Genomic DNA, 22,455 nt, shown 5'->3' with positions numbered 1-22,455 from the left:
AACTGTTGATGAAGAAAATCAGACGTCTGTGTTACATGAGCAGTGCCTCTCTTGGGCAAAAAAAGGGTTATTTTACCCCCTTTCCCCCCTCCCCCAAAATGCGCTGTAAAAGTTGGAAAAGTTATATCTGTGTCTCAGCGTTTCAATGCGAAAAAGGGGGCAATAAGGGGGGGCGAAAAGCAAAGCAAAGCAAATATCAGCCGAGCTGACCCCGAAAGAGTGCAGGGGTCCTGTGTGATGCGTGGGATTAGGGATGTTGGTGAAATGGCAAGAAGGAAAAGTAAATATGCGGAGAGCAAAACAGAGCATATAGAGAGCAAAATCTGGTGAGGATGAGCGAGGGCTTTGCAGATACTTGTGTGTTGTGATACCTAAAATACCCCGAGCCCGGTGGGTGTCGGTCTTAGGGTGGAGAGGTGCAGGTTGGCGTGGAGAAAGAAAGTCTTAAACTCCGAATATTTGGACTTTTCTGGGTAAGCAAAATGGCAGGCTAGCAGGTTTTCCCGAGGCAGGTTCAGCTCTGGCGGGAATGGTGTATTTTGGGGCTTTTTTCCTTGCTGGTGGATGGTGATATTTCGGGGGTTTTCCCTGCTTTGACTTCTTACTTGTGAGCCTCAGGGCAAAGTTTCTGTACAAGGAGTGTATTTCGATTGCAAAACCAGCAAAAAGTCCCTGCTCCACAGGACGGGCGCTTGGTCTGAATGTTATAACCCAGATGAGAATAAAATCACGTGCGATGAATGAATGTGTATTTTAAAGCATCGGTTTGAAAACACCTCGCTTTGTTTTGTCTGCTGTGTTAAAGATGCTGTATTTGAAGTGTGGAAAAGACGAAATAGTTGTTGATTCGGCTCAAAGCAATGTTGCGTAGAGTACGGCTGTTTTCATCATCCTTTTAGGTTGATCACACCAGGCTGGAAAAAACATAATGTAATAAGCGAGTTTAAAAAAGGGTAAGGGAAGAAAGAAAAAAAAAAGAAGAAACTCATTCACGGTTCTGTAAATTAATATTTCAACAGGGACAAGGTTGATTACTGGTACATTTAACGATAATTATTTGATATTAGTGCTGTGATAATTGAATGATTTAAAGGATTCATTACATGTATGATGAGTTTGCCTTCTCTGTATTAACTATCTGCAGATTTCTTTCCCTTTCTTCTAACAGCATGTACAAGACAAAACAATATCTATTATGTGTATATTAAGATTGATTTTATTTCTGAGAGACCACCCCCCTGGAGAGAAAGAGAAGAATCTAAAGTTAATATATGTTTAGCAACCCAACTCCAGAAACGCAATAAAAGTTAAAATCTCCCCTACTGTTTTTTAATTATGATATTAGATCAGGAAGAAGGACGGTGGGAATTTATTGCTTCAACTATTTTGTATAGATGTGCCTGTTTTTTATGTAAAAACATGGGTAGTCAAAAGGACACCATGCTGTTCGCCTTCATCTTTCTTCGCGCAATATTGTTTGCTTTGTTGCTCCTGCTCATGCACTTTCTGATGCTGTTACCAGAGTAAAATATTAGCGATATTACGATACGCTGGATTGCATAATTTTTCTTGCGTCTGTTTGTATAATACTCCTCTCCCAGCAGGTGTAATTTTAAAACCTGGAGGCTTTTGCCTGTGTCTCTGTGTGTGTGTACTCGCGTTGCCTATGGATGAACTTTATCCTTTGCTGCTAAGGAATGATTTTGGGGCGGTTTTGCGAAAGACCTCCTAGCAAAAGCTATGGGGCGGAGAGGTGGAGTAGGAGGCTGTGGGGAGATGAGGTTGCCTTGATAAACTTTCCCTTTTTTCGCAGGAGGGGAAGAGCTGGGCTATATTAAGGGTTCGGGTTTTTTCCTCCCCCCTCCCCCCCCCCCCCCCCCCCCAAATAAAAGCTCTCCTGGCTTCTCGTGGACATTTGCTCGGCTGGATTTTGGGAAAGTCCCCTGAAGGCTCAGCTCTTCCCTGCAAGACAAACCCGCTCCAGGGCTGGAAAACAAAGTGGGGCTGGTGGAGGGGATCGTGTAAATGGGAGCAAATGCTCAAGGTTGTTATCTTTGGGGGGTCTGGGGGTCTGGCTCGGACACCGAGTATTTACATAGGTATTGGCTCTGCAGATGACCTTTACAAATAACTGCTTGGAGGGAGGGAGGGGGTGAATGAAGGCAGAAGACGGCGTATTGCCTGAATAGTCTTTATTTTAAGCCATATTTGTGGTAGATAGAGGCAGGTTTAAGACTGAGCTGATCTCCTGGAGGAGACGTTTGCACCAGGCCAGAGATACTGCGGTGTAGATTGGGCTGGAATCCATCGCCTAAAGCAGCACCCTTCGCCCCTCCGCCCCCCCCCCCCGTCACATTTCGTGGGGTTATTGTCTTATTTGAGGGCACCAGGCTCTTCCTAACACCTTGTGCTCGCTTTCAAGCTCGCTGGTGTGCAACTGGAGCAGCCAAACAATAGAATTTGCAGACACAACTTGGAGCTTGCAACTATAGTTATCTATGCTAATTACAGGGTGTCTGACAGAAACATAATAAATGTAAAGGGAGAAGTATAGAAATATGTTTCTTCAGGCAGTATACACTTCGCCTCTCTGGGTTCAGGCTTGTTTTCTTGCTCTTCTTTTAATTTACTTCTCTGGGAAATTTTTTTTTCCCCTTCTCTTGACCTGCATTTCATATCACACCCAAAACCGAGCTAACCTGGAGAGCAGCGGGGAGAGGAGCTTTAATTTTGCACCCTCCCCGGCTGCTGCAGACGAGCTGCTGGGTTTTGTGAACATCTGCAGTAGGCTTCGTCTGGTGGAGACCTGAAATTTTGGAAAAGGAGACCATAACACACTTAAAGAAATTGTTCTTAGCTTTAATTGCACCTCGGAATTTATTGTCTATTAGCCGTACCTCCAACACTGGAGAGACAGGAATTCTTAGCAACAAACAGAGGGGGGGTGTGGGTGGGGGGGAAGCACTTAAGCAGGTAAAAAACTCCTGCAGTGTCATTTTAAGCTGAATGCTCATTTTCTTCGCCTTAGCTATGACTCCCATATTGGCTGAGACTGAGGTTTTCACGTTGGTACAGAGCGATGTGCCTGCAAGTTCCAGCGGCCAATTGTTGTCCTGGGGAGCTTTTCCTATATGATCACTTTTAAGGAAGCCTGAATAAATATGATTTTCAAGGAGTCAAAGAATTTAGCGGAGGGGGGGGTGGGGGGGAAGGCAAAGCCTATAGCCTGCGTTCGCGCTGCTGCAAGATTCAGGGATGGTATTTGGCCTGAAATTAATCTTTCCCCATATTTATTTACTTTAAGAGACAATCCTGGAATACACAGAAGCATCTGGGGGATCGGGAAATATTTTGCAGCCTCTTCAGAGAGTCTGCTTTAGAGTCATTCAAGCTATTGTGTACAATTTTTTTCCCTCTTTTTTTTTTTTTTTTTTTTTTTAAGGAAAGGAGGGGTGAAGAAGGAACAAAAGAAAGAGAGAAAGAACTTGGGCAGGCAAAAGAGAAGAGGAAGGGAATGGAAAAGGACAAAGAAGGGGGGGGGCAAAGGAACTTTATTCCGGGTTAGGGCTGAAAATGCAGGCGGGGAGTGGGAGCTGGAGCTGGCCGGAGGGTTACTTTCGTTTCTGGAGAGATCCGAAGGCAGCACCGCCCTTCCCTGCTCCTCCAAGGCAGGGGCTGGAGGTGTGCTGTGGGGCCGGGGGGGGGCGAAGGAGCCGAGAAAACCCCGATTTCTTTTTTAATCCGAACTTGACAGTGTTAATTGAACCGAGGGAAAGCGGGGGAATGCGGGTGGGCTTGGGTTGGTGCTTTTGGGGGGTGTGTGTGGTTTTTTTTTTCCTCCCCCCCTCCTCCAGGAGACTCCGTCTGCCTGTCGGGGGAGGCGGGGGGGGACGGTGTCTGCTCATCCCCAGCCCCCCCCCGGGGGTTGCCGCAGCCTCCCCGGGGCGGCCGGGACCCGGCTGCGGGGGTGGGGGGAGCTCCGGGCTCCGGCCTCGCAGGCTCGGGGTGCCCCGGCGGGCAGCGGCGCAGCCCCGCTCCGGGGGAAGGCGGCTGCTGGGGCCGGGGCTGGGGCCTGGAGCTGCGGCAGGAGAAGGGGGAGAGGACCCCCCCCCCCCCCCCCCCGTTCCTGGGGACGGCAGGCTGGCTTTTCCTTAGCAGCAGTTTTTGCCAAAAAAAAAAAAAAAGAAGAAAAATTAAAAAAAAAAATTAAAAAGCAAGGAAAAGGCAAGAAAGCGGTGTCACCTCAGCAGGCAGGCTGTCCAATAGTTCTTTTTTCTTTTTTTTTTTTTCCTTCTGCCTCTTCTGTCTTTCTTTTTTTTTTTTTTTATTAGGGTTATTTTTTTGTCTCCGTTCCTTCCAATCAGGGGACAATTTCTCAAAGTGAAACCAAAAGATTTGGAAGTGGGGAAAGAGCCTGGCTGCGCGCACAGGGCAGGGAAGGGATGCAGCTCGGGCTGAGCACACACAGCACTTGCAGGGAGCAGGGCGAACATGGGAAGCGTTTAGCTCCGAAAAGGTGTCAGAAGTCAACTGGGCAGGACAGTGCTCAGACAAAGGCTTGATTTTCTGTAACCTCCTAATTTGCGACTCGACGGTCTTTTTTTTAAATTATATATTTATTTTTTTCTCCGCCAGGAAAAAAAAAATACATAAATACCCCTACAGCTTGTGGACTGCTAGTGTTAGTTTTGCTCAATGCAATTAAGTTTCCTTCCCCTGCAGATTCAAAAGGGGAGGTGAGAGGAAAAGATACTAGTCTGCCTGGAAGGGATGTGATAGTTCACCATCATTTCAGAAGAGGTAATCCCCCATTAAGCAAGTACCGAAGCTTTTGTGGAGGCATAGGAGTCTAGCTGGAGCGTGCATAAAAGCTGCGAGATAACCTTGTAGCTGCTGAATTCAATAGCAAGGCGTGTTTTAATTCCAGTCTGGATATTTGCTTGGAGACACCGCTACTGCAAAGAAGAATATTTCAGGATATTGCTTTATTTGCCCTGCACTCTGAGTGGACTTGATTCACATAACTTTGCATTCATCCATGGGGATGGTTTCATGTCGAGATAAGCGTGAAAGGACAGTATTTTATGTGGGTTCACATCGTGTTAAATTTTATGGGGGTTCACATCGTGTTACGGGATTCTGCAGCAGAGAAAACGTCGTCTTAAGCCGTGTCTTTAGTCTTAAGCCTTGTCTTTAGTCTTGAGCCGTGTCTTTAGTTCGCTTTAAGGTGAAGTGTCTCCATCTCTGCTTTGTACTGCTTAATTCTCAGAGACCAGCAGTCCCTGAATGAAAGGGGTTTGTATTACAGACGCTATCTGATTTTTTTTACTTAAGATCCCACAACAACATGGGGAGTGAGTAATTCCGTGTGCTGCAGGTTTCCGTGCAAATAAAAGAAATCTTTGCCAGATATGTTTGCCTTTGTGTGGCACCAACATGCACCATCCACGACTAATTTAGTGACCTTGCCTGCTCGCATTAAGGTTACAAAAACTGCCGCTACTTATTACAACTGCGTGGCTTTGGTAATTTCTGCTCGTTTTGCGGTTCGTCTGTGGTATACTCTGACATTATTATTATTTTTTTCCCCTCTGGAAAACCTCCCCACTGACTCTGCTTTTCAGTGCTTCTCTCCCTCTGCATGCTCAGTCCTTCCTTTCCCTCTCCCTCCTTCTCTCTCTGCCTCTTTTTTCTTTCTCCCTCTCCCCTTCTGCATATACATCTGCAGACAACCCTTCTTTTGTAAGGATTCTCTTTAAAATATTCCACCAAAGTAGAACAGCCAGGCTGCTTTTTCCCCTCCACATGTCACAGCCCACTATATTAGCAGCCCTGCAGAGTAAGTATTTTTCAAATGGGAATAGATAAAAGAGTGATGAGTATATATATATATTTTTTTTTTTTTTTTTCCTCGCGAACATAAAAATAACCGTCATTGGAGACTGGTGATTGACAGATAAATTGGTCTCGATAAAGGCCAAAGAAGACGTTCTGCTCCTGCAGGAATATTTCCCTTTAAGGGCTCACATAAAGCAGGGGACTTAAAACGGAATGAGGAATAAATTCTGTGGGGGAGCGAGTCTATGACTTTTCTCTTCGAATTTGGAAAATCCGGAGTCCCTTGACAAACACCCCCCGTCATATTTTTATTTTAAAGCCTTTCCTATTTTTCAAGGGGGAAATCCCATTTCGACCAGCAGCGAGGGCAGCCTTGTGCTTTTTTTTTTTTGCCCTTTTTTTTTTTTTTTCCCTCGAGCCCTGTGGACTGAGGTGCAGGATTTTATCCTGGCTCAGCTGAGGGGGTAAGTTTGGAGGGGCTGGGGGGAGTCTCCTGGCAGCATCACTCCTTCTTGCCTGTTTATCCCTGAATCTGCCTTCACCTCTTTTCTCCTCCTGCTCGCATTTCCCATGCAACTTACCGAGGGGGGAAAGAAAACCCCCCAATAATAATTGAAGAGGTTTCTGCCGTGTCCGTCCGTGGGACTTGCACAGACTGGACAGACCGCCTGTCACTGGTGAATGCTGCATCACTGGAGACAGACACCCTGCCGGCCCCCCCCGCCTGCCTCTCCCCTGGAGGACCCCCCATCCCTCCCTGAGCCCACACTTCTCCTTCTTCTGGCAAATTGTCACCATTTCCCTCCCTGTCCCCCCAGCCCTCGAAAAGCCGAGGTGATGGAGAGCCCTGGAGAGCCCAGACAATCCATGGGCTTGGGGGGTTCGGTTGCTAAAAAAAATCAGGAGAGGTTAGTTTTGGTTAGGTATCTTAATTTATTTTTTTTTCTTCCAGAGAAATCGCCTAACTCCCTTCTTTCAGACTCCAATGGGCGTGAGCTATTTACCTACCTGTCTTTCCTTACAAAAGAAAGGTTATTCTCTCAAAATGCAGGCAGGCTATCAGCGATTTTTTAACGCTCCCAACTTCTTCAATCGATTTGGTGCAAAAAGAAAAGTTTCCAGGCGTTAACAAAAAGAGAAAAAAATAAGAACAATCATGTGCCCACCACACATTGTTGCTTCCTCCTGATATGCAAAAGCTCTCTCATCCTCAGCTATATAGCTGAAACTCAGTCCTACGGTTTTATTTAATGAACGACACATTTATGAACAATCAAATGATCCTCGTAAAAATTTTATTGAAGGACATAAAAACATCCACGACTACTTGCCGAATAATGCAGCCTTTCACTGCAAAAGCTCAGCCTTTTTTTTTTTTTTTTTTTTTTGGGGGGGGGTGTGTTTATAATATTATTTCCCCCTCCTCTTTCCAAAGATGCTCCTCGTACTATACATATATTTCCCCCCCCTCCTGAAGACACTTCTCTCCTAAAGCAGGACTAGACGTGCCTGTGCCCCACGGATTTCTCAGCTGCTCAGCAGCCTGACGATGAGACAGCGCTGCAAAAGATGACAAAAGCCCCTTTTGCTTTTAGGCTAAAAGCTTCTCCCCCCCCAGCTCCCTTCTCCAAGTGGGAGCCCACCTCCACCGCACTTCTCCCCTCGCCCCTTCCCACCGATATTCAATTTAATGTATCCATTAGAGGCTAGGAGCTGCAGAAGCAAAGGACAGAGACAAATTACGTCAAGAAATAGTTCCTGGACTACCTTCCACAATTACCTTCCACCTTCCTCAGCGCCAGGGCAAATCTCGCCCCCCCCAGCCCGCGGGTAGCGCATCCCCGGCCGGGACCGGCCGAGCCTCCCTCCTCCCCATCTCCGCCCCATCGCCAGCGGGTTTAGGAAAAGCCGGGTCGGCTTATTAAAAAAAAAAAAAAAAAAAAAAAAAAAAAAAAGGAAAAAAAAAAAAAGACCTGCGGATTGATCCACGCTATATTTTTGGGTAAATACAATCACGTGAGGGCGGGCAGCCAATGGCACACTGGGAAAGGCTGAAAAAATAATTACCTGCCCTGATTGTTCTATGAGAAGATAAAAAGTACACATACAGTTCATACAATAATCTTATGAATGTAAAAGAGGGGGGAACCATGTCGGCTTCTGGCCCCATAAGCAACTACTATGTTGACTCCTTGATAAGCCACGAGAACGAAGAGCTCTTGGCCTCCAGGTTCCCCGGCTCTGCCTCCCACCCGGCTGCCGCCCGACCGTCAGGATTAGTCCCGGACTGTGCCGACTTTCCGTCCTGCAGTTTCGCCCCCAAGCCGGCCGTTTTTACCACCTCCTGGGCTCCCGTCCACTCCCAGTCCTCCGTGGGCTACCACCCCTACGCCCCCCAGGCGCCCGTGGGGGCCGAGCCCAGGTACATGCGGACTTGGCTGGAGCCCCTCGCCGGGGCCGTCTCCTTCCCGGCCTTCGCCCCCGGTGCTCGCCCCTACGGCCTCAAACCCGACGCCTTCCCCGGGCGACGGGGGGAGTGCGGCCCCGCCGACGGCCGCGGCTACGCGGACTACATGTACGGGGCTCCGGGGGAGCTGAGAGACAGAGCCGCGCAGACAATTCCTTCCCCGGAGTCCGAAGCCATCGCTTCCAGCAAACACAAAGAAGAAAAGCACGAATTAGACCCTAGTAAGTCGAAGTCATTCTTGTTTACGACCCGGGGAGGCATTACGGCTTCCAGGACCCTACTCAATAAAATGAAATTACCTTAGAGAGCCCGACCCTAAAACTCCAGATACGCAGGAAGATCTGGGGGTTTGAGCGAGTCCGCCTAGCAGAGCCGGCGAGCGAATATCTGTACTTTGTTTGGGGCTCTTTAGTCTTTTTTGGCTCGGTTTTTGGTTCGGGTTTTGGTTCTTTTGGCAAGGGGGGGGCGGGGGGGCTCTTGGCTTCTTTGATCCAATATTCGTCACCTTCCACCGGGGGGAATTAAAACAAAAAGAAAGGAAAAAGGGGGGGGGAATAGAGAGAGAGAAGGAGAGTGCGTGTGTGCGAGGGAGCGAGAGGGGGGCAGGCAGAGGGAGAAGCCTCTTCGCTTTCAAATATTTCCACTTCCAAAGAACGAGGAAGACTTGTAGCTGGCTGGAAGGGAACGTACTGATGTGGGGTTTTCTGGGGAGGGGAAAGGAACATCTCCGGGTAAACGCAGAGGTGTCTCTTTATCTATTTTGAAAATCAATAAAAGCTCCACCGGTGCAATTATCCATAAAATGCTCCAACACGTGGGAATAAATGAAAAGGTGGGTGCCCTGGCTGGGGGGCCGGGGCTGGGGCTGTAGGGGAGAAGTAAGGAGGAAAATTGGAATTGTAAAGGCATAAACTAAGTGTGTGGAGGTAGCTGGGGGCAAAAGGCAGCCAGCGCAGGACATTGGACCATACACTTGAAGAAACATCTTCTGCAGCCCAAGTGAGAGGGGAGGGGAGGGGAGGAAGAACCAAAAAAAACCCACCCAAACCCCCAACCCAGCCATCAGGAAACCTTGAACATTGTAGGGACAGGAGTCAGGTAACCGCCAGCATCATCCTCACCTCCAGCCTGCAGCGCAGGGAGCCTGGACCCCAGCTCTGCAGAGGGGACCAGCTCCTGGGGGGGGTGGAGGGGGGGTTGTTGTGCAGGCAGGAGGTCAGCTCAGCTCCGGGGACTTAAAAAAACCAAACCAAAACAACAGAAAAACCAACCCACCCCCTCCTCGCCAAACCCTCCCGGAGAGGAGCTCAGCATCCGCAGAGGATGCTGCGGGGGGGGGGGATGCTGCGGGTGCACCCACCGGGGTACCGCACGCCCCCGCAACCGCTCGGCCGTGCCTTGGCTTTGGTGGGACGATCCCCCCCCCCTCACCCCCCGGCCTAAGAAGCGGGTGATTTCCGAGCGATAAAGCTGGGTGACAGCAGCTTGGGAGCACCTTGGTGCCTCGGTATCTGTCTGTCTGTCTGTCTGGGAAGGAGCTCCCACCTCTATTTATGACAGGCGGGCTGGTGCCAGGCACCCTCGTGATAAAAATAAGTCGAGGAATCAGGGGGCGAAAGTCTCCTTTTGCTGGCAGGCAGCTGCCTAAAACGGGCAGAGGGGGAAAAAACCCTTCTCCCAAGGAAGGGAGCGATGGGGTTTTGCTCCCCTGCCCGAGCGGGGATGTGGCAGCAGCGTGGAAGGTCCTTTAGGTTGGGGGGGGTGGGTGGGGGAAGAAGGAAAAAAAAAAAAAGCCAATTTTCTGGGAGCCAGTGGGACATCTCGCGTGTCATCCTTAAGATATTAAAAAAACAAACTCGGCTTTCCAGGTCTGGGAAAGCTTCTAGGGAAAGTATTGGAGAGCTGAGGTTGTAAAAAGAGTTTATGGGCCTATGAAATGGTGGGAATTTTGACTTTTTATGACTATGTTCTTAGATTACTGCTAGTAGCAGTCATGTGGATAATTATTATTTTAAACCCATTGCTACAGTTTTATTTACTGAAACTTTTATGTGAGAACAGCAGCAAAAGAGAAGGAAATGACCCCTCCAAAATAAACAGATTAAACTCTTCTGAAGGTCACTTAAAATATTTAGGTAAGATCTGCTAATTAAACAGGTTTCTTTCTATAGATACACCAGGGCGTGGAGGGGGGGAGGGAAGAAAGGCCAGCTGTGTACACTGATTTTTTTTACCCCCCCAAAAATATAAAAATCTTCTTTCTCAGACAATCCCGTCGCAAATTGGATTCATGCGCGCTCCACGAGGAAGAAAAGATGTCCTTACACAAAGTATCAGACCCTGGAACTGGAAAAAGAGTTTTTATTCAATATGTACCTTACACGGGACCGGAGGTACGAAGTAGCCAGAGTCCTTAATCTCACTGAACGCCAAGTCAAAATCTGGTTTCAGAACAGGCGAATGAAAATGAAGAAAATGAATAAAGAAAAAACCGATAAAGAACAGCAATAAAGTTGGCAAAGTCCAGTCAATGGGAAACGAGGGTGGAGAGGAAAAAAAAAAAAAAAAGAAAAAAAAAAGGAAAAAAAAAGAGGCTGGTTTTTGGGGTTGAAATGTTTCTGACTTTGAATGTGCGGATGAATGTTTAGCATTATAGGCAAACACAGCAAGCGTTTTGGGACACGAGTCTTTTCTAAAATGCAACTAAATAAAAGAAAGATGTTGGGGGGGGGTGTTTTCTCTTCCTTTCTTCTTCCTTGTTTTTTGTTTTGTCCTCCTCAGAAAACAAACACAAGAAGTACTTGAATTTTTTTTTTTTTAGTATTTTATTTCATAAATTAAACTTATCCAGTATTTTTATTTTTTAATTCCGCGAGCTCGTGAGTGAATATTTTGTACAAAAGAGAGGAAAAAGAGAAAAAAAAATAAGACTGAAGGGAATATGGCTCAATGATGTTCTGTCACGGTGTTGAACGTTTCTGCTGTACTTATTTGTGTATTTTATTCTCGTCTCAGAACCGTTCTGTAATATTGTTATGTTCGCTATTGTAGAGCAGCTCTATGTAAATATACCTAACGTCACGGGAAAAAAAAAAAAAAGAAGAAAAAAAGAAAAAAATTCAGTATGTAGGTGTCTTTTTATTTAAAGCCCTTTGCAGAGGAGCGGCCCCGGGGCTTTGCCAGCCGGTGCCGGTGCCGGTGCCGGTGCCGGTGCCTCGGCGGGGCGGACCCGAGCATCCCCCGCAGCCGGAGGAGAGCGGAGATTTCTGCTTCCTTCCCCAGCACTTTTCTATTTCAGAGTACCATAATAAAAAGGCGCTGAGGTAAGGGTTATATGTGCCATCAATTTTTAGATTGGGATAATTAATTGTACTAATTTATGACCCCAGGCAATCGAAGGATATGTAAAAAGACTAAATATGGATGCTGGGAATTGAGGAGCTGGCAAAGGCATCCGCTCTCTGCCATCCACTCAGGGGGAGCTTCTGCCTTATCGATGGGTTGCCAAAACTTGGAGGGTTGCTGGAAGTGCTGCTTCTCGCAAGACAGCCCAGGAGAAGGAGAAAAAAAAAATAAATCTGGGGTGGAGAAGGGCTGGGGGACAGAAGGAGCAGAGGAATAAAGAAATAAATGTGTGGTGGCCATGCGGCAGCCTGCAAATATTCGGGTTACAAGGCGAAAAAAAAAAAAAAGCAGACCCCCCTCCCTTCGCCCTACACGGGGGGAGATTTGGGGAAAAAAAAAAAAGAAAAAAGAAAAAAGGGGGGGAAAAGGGTTATTGGCTGCGGAAAGGTCAACCCCCCCGTCCTGCCAGGGCGAGCTGGGGCTGGTGCTGCAGTGGCTTGTGCAGAGGCGAGAAAACCCGCTGCCCACAGCGCATGGAGCCGGGATTTATCAATGGCTCCTTCTCTGGGCGCTTTCCAGGCTGCTGAATGAGAAACAAGAGGCAGGAGATTGTATAAAAAATGAGCAGCGAGGGATGTTTAATCATAAAAACTTGTTATAGGTCCCTTTCTTTAATGAAATGAGTGGAGCAGCGTTTTAATCTTTCTAATCAAAACCAGATCAGGCGAGCGAGATACGTTTGTCGCCCTCGTCCCAGTTCCTCCGAAATAAAAAAATCTGGAAGCGATTACTTCTGCTGATCTCATAAAATATTGCTCTTTAATATTTCTTGCTGAAGCATTTGGAGGTTTCTTTTCCTTCCCCTGATTTGTGTCCTCGCTTTTAAAGCGGGGTCTATTTTTGTCACCGGAGGGGGACAGGCGCACCGCGGTCTATCAGCGGAGACATCCCTGGAGCAGGGGAAGCTAAAAAGCCCTTTTACAATCCCAGTTTTGTGCTAGGTCTGTTTGGAAAAACCTTAACGAGCGCAATGAAATGGTCAGGTTAGAAAACATTTTAGCAGAGCGAAAGATTTATGGACCAGAAAAAAGAAGAAGGGGGGGGGGGAATCTTTCCACCTAAGTCATGTCAATTCATTTCTTTTATTATTATTATTATTATCATTATTTTCCCTCCCGTCTGCTTCTCTCTCTCCTTTCATCCCGCCTCAAATAAAGAATAAAATCCTGCATGGTCGGGAAGCGGCTCGCCCACGTCCTCTTCGCGAGAGGGGAGAAATCATCCCTGTTTTATCGATATTAATTTGGGGGGGGGGGGAGAAAAAAAAAAGCCTCCCCATCATCATTTGGACAGGACTTTGGAGGCAGTTTCGGACCCGGCTCTCTGGAGGGGCTTGTCAGGAGCGTTTAGCGATGTTGAAAAGACATGATGTATGGAAGTTCATTTTGGCCCCCCTTTCATTCAAGCGGATCTCATTTCCAGTGCGACCACAGGCTGCTCCCTCCCCCTGCCCCCCCTTTCCCTCCCTCCCCAGCTCCCCCCTCCCTCCCCAGCCCCTCTCCCCCCTCCCCAGCCCCTCTCCCTCCCCGCCGCAGCCGTCCCTCCGGCCAGACCCCCATCCGAGCCGGCGGGCAGCGCAGGAGATGCCCCTTTGTCTCCACCGAGCTGCTGGTTGGGGCTTTCTTTTGTTGGTGGTGGGTTGGGTTGGGTTAAAATCCTGCCGCAGTTTTAGTTCATGTGCAAGGCCCCCGGTATCCTCAAACCTCCCCCCCCCCCCAAGTCCCCCGGTGAAGGGTTACACCAGTTATAAAATGCCATTTGGCCCTGCTGGGAGGCTGCGCTGGTGCGGCTCAGCCATTGAGTGTCTCCGCCACCGCAGCCAGCGGAGAAAAAAAACCCACCCCGGTGTGGCTCAAAATAAATAATAATAATTTAGGAAAAAAAAAAATAATGCGGTTTGCACCCAGCAGCACACCCTGTGGCCAGCCTTTCCCCGGATTAATGTATCAAAATGCTCCAATTTCGGCATTCTTTGACATATGGCGCGTGTGTGCAGACGCATACTGATACAGCTATTGTGTGCCGGCGGTTGTGAACATGCACATGTATTTCTGCCCGGGGAGAGATGCGCTTGTAGCTCTCGGAGAGAGAAAAAAAAAAATTATGTATATATATAGGCACGTATATAAGGTTCTGGGGGTGGTTTTTTGGTCGGGTGCGTGTGTGGTGTGTGTGTGCCTGGTTTCAAATCTGCCCTTTTGTAAGGCACACAAAACCGACAGGACCCTACAGCTGTCCATAGGTACATTTCCGCAGCCAAAAAAATGCCACTTTTACAACTCTGTTTGTCTCCCTGCTATGCGGGGCTGAATAGGACCGAACAAAACAGGACCCTAGATCTGGCTAGACGTCTGGCTTTAATTGCTTTATGGTTTAAATAAGGTGGGTGCTCTTCTCTTTGAAACCGGATTATTGGAATGTTTTGTCTACAAGCTACAAACAACAGACCCCCCTCGGACATGGGGAGGTTAAAAAAAAAAAAAAATCAAACCCCAACTCGAAGCCAAAAACTGATAAAAGCGGGGAGATGGGGGGTGGGGGTGGGCGCACATCTGGTGGGTTTGTTTGGTCCCGCGTGCGCCGCTGCTTTTTTTGTTGTTGTTGTTATTTTTATGGGTGAGAAAAGAGGGAAATGGGGGGGGGGGGAAAGGGGGGGGGAGGGGGAGGGAGGGGGTCTTCCAAGAAAAATCCTGCCCGCGCTTGAGTGTTTATACAGGGCACAGCACCGCGCGGCTGGAGGGTCGCTCCGCGCTCCCCCCCCCCGTAAGGGGTGATGGGTTATAACGCACCGCCCGGTATCGGCGGGGACCGGCTCTGGTTCCCGTGTGTCCCCCCCCCGCCGCCCCCTCCCGCCCGGCTGCGCCCGGCGCGGCCGCTAGATGGCGCTGTTGCCCAATGTTAGCGCGGGGCCGCGCGCGCCGGGGAGCGCCCGCGGAACCGGCTCCGCGCCCGGGGATGGAAAACCGGGGGGGGGGGGACACGGACACAGAAGCGCGGAGCTGCCTTATTTCAGCCCCCCCAACACATACGACCCCCTCGCACCGTGCTGAAAACCCCCGTAAAGAGCTCCTTTTTTTTTTTTTTTTTTCCCCCCCTCCTCCCCCCCCCCCTTCCGCGGGGAGCGCGGAGCGGCGCTCAGGGCTGACATCTGACGGCGCGGGGAGGGCATAAATGCATAAAAATGCTTGCACGGAGAAATTGCCTATTTTGTAGTGGTTGTGGGGTTTGGGTAGGATTTTTTTTCTTTTCTTTCTTTCTCTTTATTTACGCCCGTCACGTATCTCTCCAAAGCCTCCTCATTTTGGGGTGGGGAAGGAGGGAATGACATTTTTCAGTGAAGGTCAGGGCAAAGGGAGGGGGGGGATAAAATAAACTCCGGGAGGGTACAATGAAACACCTAAAAGTACAATACAGCCACACCGATAAAGCTACATCCAAGCGCATGCACCCGCAAGAGACATCACCCCCCCACCCATCCCCACATCTAAACACGGCCAAAACAGTAAAGACAAAGAGCAGCACTTTCCCCAGACAGTAAATGTCAAGATATTTTCCTTCAAAAGAAGCAGGCAATTGCATATATCTTATTTCCTGAAATCTGGAAGGGGGTGGTGGGTCCTTTCTCTCACAGCCTTCAGCAAACATTTATTTCCCAGCCTAAGGTATGATTCTGCAAGACTCGCTGCACCTTTGCTTCCTGCATCCAGGGATAATGATTGGAAAAATGCAGCAGCTCTCCCCAATCCCAGCCCGAATTACCCAGCTCTGACAACTTTATTTTTTCGCACTTCAATTTACACGGCTGCCTTTATTGCATGGGCAGGCACTGGGATTTTAAAAATAGAAATGCTATTGATTAGAGGAGGAAAATGGTCACTTCGACTATTAGCTGTTAATTAAGGAGCCTCTGTCCCTAGTTGCTCTTTTCTTCTTTTTTTTTTTTGGGGGGGGGGGGTGTCTCTAGGGAAGGGGTAATCTGGGGAAGGGGGGATGAGGTGGGTGAGTTCTCCTGTAAAAATGAATATTATCATCGTGCCGTCCTTGACATTATTCGGGTATGGAGACTATTTCTTCACAGCAAACGTAGCTTGATTTTGTAAAATATTTTCACAATAGGCGGTGGAAAAATCACTGTTCTCCTGCACAGTTCATTGTCTGCTTACGGGGAGGAAAAACCCACCACATGTAGCCTTTCTAAATGGAAAAATACGCCCTCGATTTATGAAAATCTAATAAAGGTGGGCTGGGAGGCTACTGGGTCTTTTCCTCTTCTTAGGAAGGTGTCTGAAAAAAAAACAAAACCCAACAAAAAAACCCACCAGTTTCAACCTCACCAGAGGTTTGAGCCACCCTATGCCTCAAAAAAATCGAGAATGTGACCTTTCCTGGGCAGAAAAACACACCTCAAAACAGCTTGGCGAGCGTAGCTGAGATGGTATTTTTCTCCCTCCACACTTGAAATCGGTCAGAGTCACCCAGGTCTCTTCTGAAAATAATTAGGCTGCCTTTTTTTTTTTTTTTTTTTTTTTGGTGGAAGAACATGAGGGAAAGATTTGAAGGTCTGTAGACTTTTTTGAGGAAAAGACGGGGACTGTTAATAACACTGTGTCATTTAGTGGGTTTGGTATTTTTTGCGGCTCTACAGAAAATACTCATTTGCGAAGTGTGTCCTCCTCCCTCCCCCCCCGAAAAATTAACACGAATTCTGGTGATTTGATGTGATTTTTTTAATGAGCTGAGTTCCTTCATGCAGTCGTAAAAATGAAGTGTCCGAAGTGAAAGGTTGCAGTGAGTGGTCACTTACAGTGCAAAAAGTGGGGGCGAGGGGCACAAATACCACTTGCAATGGGAAAAGACGGGGAAAATCGCTATGTTGAGTAGCGAAACAATAAAAAAAACCGCTCGATGGTTATTTTTTACAGGCATGCACAAAAGGGAGTACATACTTTCTGTCTCACTTTGCCTCTCTTTCGTCCAAAGTAGCTCTCTTTAAGCAATGGTCTACTTTATTCCCTTGGAAGGACGCTTCCCTGTTATTTCCAGCCGTGGATTTTCAGTGGTTGGTTTGAAAGGAAGCAAGGGGGAAAAAAAAAAATAACTCCCCATAATTTTCTGCCTTTATTTTCTTTAAAGAAGGACAGCAAGAAGCAGCCAATCAATACGGAGACGCTTCCCTCGCCCGCTCGCTCCCGTTTTGCTTTTGTTTGCTTGTTTGATTCCAATCTTCCAACCACCATCACCACAATAACAACAACACACGCACCCCCCCCCAAAAAAAAAGAAAAAAAAAAAAGAAAATCTGGGCTCAGAGACTCCAACCACAGCAAAACACCCCCCCCCCCCCCCTTTAGGTGGGACCAAGCCCACCCTCGCAGCCCCCCCAAACCCCAACACAATGACAACACCACCACCACCACCACCAGGGACACCCCCCCATCCTCCCTGGCAAACGGGGTCCCATGGGAGGGGGGGGGCGATGCTGAGCACTAGAAGAAGCTCACCCCGGATTTTTTTTTGGGGGGGGTGATGGGGAGGGCAAGGGGGGGCTGCTTGGGCTCCCTTTACCTGTTGAGGTTACCTAGGCTGACCTCCCAGCGCATGTATTTGCTGCCATCAGTGAAGAGGCTGCTGCTGGGAAAAAAAAAAAAGGGGGGGGGGTTGTTGGATATTAATGCGCACCTTCACCCTCCTCCACTCATTAGGTGTGGGTCCCCCCCCTCTCGGGAGGGCTCTGTGTGTGTGTGTGTGTCCCCCGGCATACACCACCTTTCCTCCACCCCACCACCCACCCACCCACCAACCCCCCCCCCCCCAAAAAAAAAAGCGCCCCAAAACGCTGTCATTTGGCTGGCAGGCTGTCTCAGCGTGGCGGAGGGATGTGTACATATCGCGTGTGAGGGGAGAGAGGAGGGAAAAAAAAAAAAAAGAAGAAAAAAAAAAAAAAGCCACACCACCGGGATTTTGAGGAATTTGCCTGTGGTGTTAAAGGGAAGGAGCAGAGTTACAGAGAAATTGAGAGAGAGAGCTCTACCTACCGACAGATTACAAGAGAAGTCAAGAGCACCGAGAACCAACCGTACAGACACACAGAGGCACCATGAAACGCCTTTGAGATCGCATTAAAAAAAAAAAAAAGCCACTAAAAAGCAGGACTTGAGACAGTCCAGGGACAATCTCGCACTAATCTAGAATTAAAGCCGTCTTTTTTTTTTTTCTTTTTTTTTCTCCTTTTTTTTTTTTTTTTTTTTTTTTTTGCATGCGAGGGTCATGAGTTCCTACTTTGTAAATCCTCTCTTTTCCAAGTACAAAGGCGGTGAATCGCTGGAGCCAACTTACTACGACTGCAGATTTCCACAAAGTGTTAGCAGGAGCCATGCTCTCGTGTATGGTCCGGGCACTACTGCTCCCACCTTCCAGCACCCTTCACACCACGTCCAAGAGTTTTTCCACCACGGAACCTCCAGCATCTCCAACTCTGGATACCAGCAAAACCCATGCGCCTTGGCGTGTCACGGAGACGCTTCTAAATTCTATGGATATGAAGCTCTACCGAGGCAATCGCTTTATGGTGCTCAGCAAGAGACGACTGTTGTACAATATCCTGACTGTAAATCGTCTTCCAACAGTAACTCTAGCGAGGGACAAGGGCATTTAAATCAAAATTCGTCTCCCAGTCTCATGTTCCCATGGATGAGACCTCACGGTTAGGACCTTTTTTTCCTCCTCCTTAAATGTTTTCCTTTATTTTTTTCTCTCTTTCTCTCTCTCTCTCCCCCTCTCCTCCCTCTTTCTCTTTCTCTCTCTGTCTGTCTATCTATATATATATGTATGCATATACAAGCACAAACATATGTATAGATATATAAACATGCACATACACACGTATGCATACATATATATATATGTAAAAATATAAATATAAGAGGCGTAGATGTAAGATATGAAAGAAATGAGCAGTTTTGTGCTAATGTTTCTTCTTTTTAGGAAGACCTTTGAAAGCAAACAAGACAGCAGTTACTAGAGAGCCAGCAAGGTGATTCCCTGCAAAAGGCTTAAATCACAATAAAGTAAAACTTGTTTTTTATTGCTTGCCTTGAGGATAGGCAATAAGATACAGCTCCCACGAGGTTATTTGCATGTTGATAATACACTGCTCTTTAAAATGTCATATAGCCTTTCATAACCGCTTGGAGACGAAGCCTGAAAGGTGGGAACTTGTATAAGTATTACTAATACTTTACATCTGTTTCTTAAAGCCTAGAGATAAAAGTTTAAACAGAAAAGGAAACTTAGCTCAGAGCTATGGGGTGGGGTGGAGGAGAACAGTCTGCTGTCTTGGGTTAAAAAAAAGGGGGTGGGAAATTCAAAATAATTTGGGCTGAATGGAACTTTGCTCATGTGAAGTCCAGATAATTGCACAGAAACCGAAATACTTCAAAGTACAAGTTTCCCCCACCTAAGGACCAAGGTTGTCTAGAAGCCTTGTTAATTCAAAACATGTGAAGGTTAGTGTTAATTTTAAGGACAATCAGAGCCCCAAAGTCCCCCCCTCCACCTCCACCAAAATTTAACAACAAAAAACAGAAAATGGAAAGGAGTTCTGGCTAATGTAGAGAGGATGTGGCCCAGAGGCTGAGAGATAGACGCAGAGGAAAACACGTTATTTATCTAAGCTTTGACCTAGAGGTAGTCTCAAGGATGCAATCATTTCAAACTGGAGCATATTTTTTTCTTGCAAATAGATTGTTTTTCTCATTAAGAAGGGACCGTGCAGAAGGAAGTGCAGGGGCTCAGCTGCACATACCTCAGTCCTCTTTCTTTCCTTTTTGGCTATTGCTGCAAATGTCCATTGACTTGTTTTAAATACAATCTCTGTGTTTGCACAGGCAAATACCCACCTCTGTCTGTGTGTGCTTTACAGACACACAGCCCTAACCGAAAGGACAGGGAGAGGGGATTTAATAGAAGATTCAAATTCTCAGGGCGTAAATATTAGCTAATAGGAGGACCCTGAGCCTGTATTTTAGGAAGAATCTTTGGAAAAGGAAACAAGAGTTGGGCATTTTGAGGGGAAGAGAGAAAGAAGGAGAGAGAAAGAGGGGAAAAGGGAAGGAAAGAAAGGGGGAGAGAAAGAGGGAAAGAAAGAAAGAATGAAAGAAAGAATGAATGAAAGAAAGGAAAGAAAGAAAGAAAGGAAAGAAAGAGGAAGGAAAGAAAGAAAGGAAAGGAAAGGAAGAAGGAAAGAAGGAAAGAGAAAGGAAGAAAGAAAAAGGAATGGGGAGAAGGAGAAAGGCTGGAGAGGATTTTATGGCGAACAATGCACCTTTCATAGGAAAACACACATTTTTTCTAAAATGGAGCTGCCCACCAGGACTCACCATCCAGAATCACCTTTTAGGAAACTGGAAAGGTCTCTTTTGTGAATGAGCTTGACACACACCTCCCTGCACCCAGCCAAGCAGCCAGAGCTGAACACTCCCCAGGAAGAGCCAGGGAAGGGCAGCTGGCTATCAGGATTAATAGCAATATCAGCCCTATGATTATTAATAATAACCCAGCGACTTTCCTTTAGTGCCTTTTATATGCTAAGGGTTGAAAGGGGCTTTGGGGGGGGGGGGGCAGCAGTTTCTCTAGGAAAATTGAGGCGAGGGGGGCATGGGGAGGGGGAGCAGAGCCTCCAAAGGGGGAGAATTAAGAAGTTATTTGATGTTTGTGTCCTACAGCTCCCGGAAGACGCAGTGGCAGACAAACTTACAGCCGGTACCAGACCCTGGAGTTAGAAAAGGAGTTCCTCTTCAACCCGTATTTGACACGGAAGCGGCGGATTGAGGTCTCTCACGCCCTGGGACTGACCGAGAGACAAGTGAAGATCTGGTTCCAGAACAGGAGGATGAAGTGGAAAAAAGAAAACAATAAAGATAAGCTGCCGGGGGCCAGGGACGAGGAGAAAACGGAAGAAGAAGGGAATGAAGAAGAGGAAAAAGAAGAGGAGGAAAAAGAAGAAAGCAAGGACTGAGTTCTCAGCCCCTTGAAGTCTCGTTTTATGGCAGATGATAAATCGAGATGTTTACGACGGTCATTTGCTTTTATAGAGTATAGAATGGAGAGGCTCACACAGCAGTAACTACCTGTCAAACAGTTGTAGCCTTTTTTATTGTCATAGAAACTTCCCCTACTTTCCCCCCCCCCTTTTTTTTCTAATAGCTGCGTTTTTAGTTCAATAAATACATAGTTGGCTTGACTGCAAGAGCAGGGGAAAAAAAAGAAAAAATTAAAAGATCCAGCAAAGCAAGACCACCCCCAACCCCCCTAAACCAAGCCTGGAAGCAAATGTCACTGCTCGTCCCCTGCTCCCTCCGCTCCCGCCTGCGAAGCTGCACACACGGATGGGTGCAGAATATGTATTTATGTGAACAGCTTTGACTTTGCCTTTTTGTTTTGGTTTGTTTTTTTTCTTTTTTGTTTTGTTTTAAGCTTGGTTTTGCCTCCCCCGAATGACCCTAGGGGAAGTGCGAGGGTGCTTCCAGCTTCCTTAGCTTGTTTGTGTAGTGTCTGTCTATCTGTGGAGATCTCCATTCCTACCAGCCATTTATCAATTCCCTCGGAGGGGCCATTCCTGCAGCCCCTGCCAGATAAGAAGAGGAGCTTGGAGGGTGAGCATACCTGGTAGCGCCCGCAAACACACACACACACCCCTCATATTCCCCCCCCCGCCCCATTTCTATAGGATTGAGGCTTGTATATACCTTGATAGGCCAAAATACGCAACCCAACCCCTTCCTTATTTCTATAGGCGCTGTTTACCCTTTGCCTGTGTGAGCACTCGAAATTCTTCATGTACTACCTAAAGGGAAAACCTGCAATAATTATCAAATCTATTATCAACAAGGGGCTTACATATCCTAAATTTTACTTGGTCAGAATTTATTTAAGAGAGAGAAAGCTGTGTTTTTGCCCTGATGCAAGCTACTAAGTAGCAGAAAATAATAATAAAAATACAATAAAAAAACCCAACCAACCTTGTATTGTACTTTATCACTACCTATAGAAGGAGTCATGCTTTGAAAGTATTTGTAATGCGGTTTTATTGTCGTTTGTTGCTGCTTATTTTCTTGGAAAAAAAAATCCCAACAACTGAAACTGCCTAGTTGAGAACGCACAGTATTGTATTATTTTATTGTGCTTATAAAGTAGTGTAGAACTAAATTGCACTGAATGTATAGTTATCTATTTGTCTTGACTTATCTGTTAATGCAACATGCTCGAAACAAAAAAAAAAAAAATCGTCATTTGTTTTATGTAAAAGCATAGTTCTGCGTGTTCAAACTCTGAATGTAGCAATTACCGCCAGAAAAAGAAAAAGAAAAAAAAAATTTCTGGACACCGTGGATTTGTATTGTATACGTGAGACATTACGTAAATAATAATAATTATAATAATAATAATAATAATAAAAGATTTTAAAAGGACTGCGTTGCCTACAGTGCTATGTCTCTATTTAAAACACGTACACGTCGCTCCGAGTGGGCTCTGACTAATAGTTCATCCTTCAAATCATCTTTGGCACGCTTCAAAAACCAAGGCTCATCTTTATTTGGGAGGAAATCAGAACATCTTGGCTCAACCACCAGCAGCGGAGGTGGCTCGGGCGGGGGGAGGATTCCCCCTCCCGCCTCCCTGCCCACAGCCTGAGCGGGCTCGTGTCACCGCTGCGATGGCAAATGCTCATTAAAAATGGCAAATGC

General features: G+C 47.1%; 3 protein-coding genes across 5 annotated transcripts in view; 2 read left to right on the top strand and 1 right to left on the bottom strand.

Moving 5' to 3' along the window:
• Positions 1-22,455, bottom strand: part of LOC138689806 (zinc finger protein 385A-like) — a 282,741-nt gene that overhangs the window by 129,635 nt on the left and 130,651 nt on the right. The gene's annotated exons all lie outside the window — the stretch shown is intronic.
• On the top strand, positions 7,797-11,408 carry HOXC9 (homeobox C9). The gene is made up of 2 exons (XM_069806249.1): positions 7,797-8,526; positions 10,572-11,408. The coding sequence occupies exons 1-2, from the start codon at positions 7,965-7,967 to the stop codon at positions 10,814-10,816; spliced, it is 807 nt and encodes a 268-aa protein (XP_069662350.1). The 5' UTR covers positions 7,797-7,964; the 3' UTR covers positions 10,817-11,408.
• HOXC8 (homeobox C8) lies at positions 17,276-22,179 on the top strand. The gene is made up of 2 exons (XM_069806246.1): positions 17,276-18,413; positions 20,434-22,179. The coding sequence occupies exons 1-2, from the start codon at positions 17,978-17,980 to the stop codon at positions 20,724-20,726; spliced, it is 729 nt and encodes a 242-aa protein (XP_069662347.1). The 5' UTR covers positions 17,276-17,977; the 3' UTR covers positions 20,727-22,179.

Source organism: Haliaeetus albicilla, chromosome 18, assembly GCF_947461875.1.
Source record: "Haliaeetus albicilla chromosome 18, bHalAlb1.1, whole genome shotgun sequence".
NCBI lineage: Eukaryota > Metazoa > Chordata > Aves > Accipitriformes > Accipitridae > Haliaeetus > Haliaeetus albicilla.
This window is presented reverse-complemented; position numbering and strand designations above follow the sequence as displayed.

What these genes read in the sequence shown, in the direction of transcription:
- HOXC9 (XM_069806249.1), top strand. Translation starts at nt 7,965, where the DNA reads ATGAATGTAAAAGAGGGGGGAACCATGTCGGCTTCTGGCCCCATAAGC. An exon ending in AAAGCACGAATTAGACCCTA is followed by an intron (nt 8,527 to 10,571) that starts GTAAGTCGAAGT and finishes CTTCTTTCTCAG; the next exon opens with ACAATCCCGTCGCAAATTGG.
- HOXC8 (XM_069806246.1), top strand. Translation starts at nt 17,978, where the DNA reads ATGAGTTCCTACTTTGTAAATCCTCTCTTTTCCAAGTACAAAGGCGGT. An exon ending in CCCATGGATGAGACCTCACG is followed by an intron (nt 18,414 to 20,433) that starts GTTAGGACCTTT and finishes TGTGTCCTACAG; the next exon opens with CTCCCGGAAGACGCAGTGGC.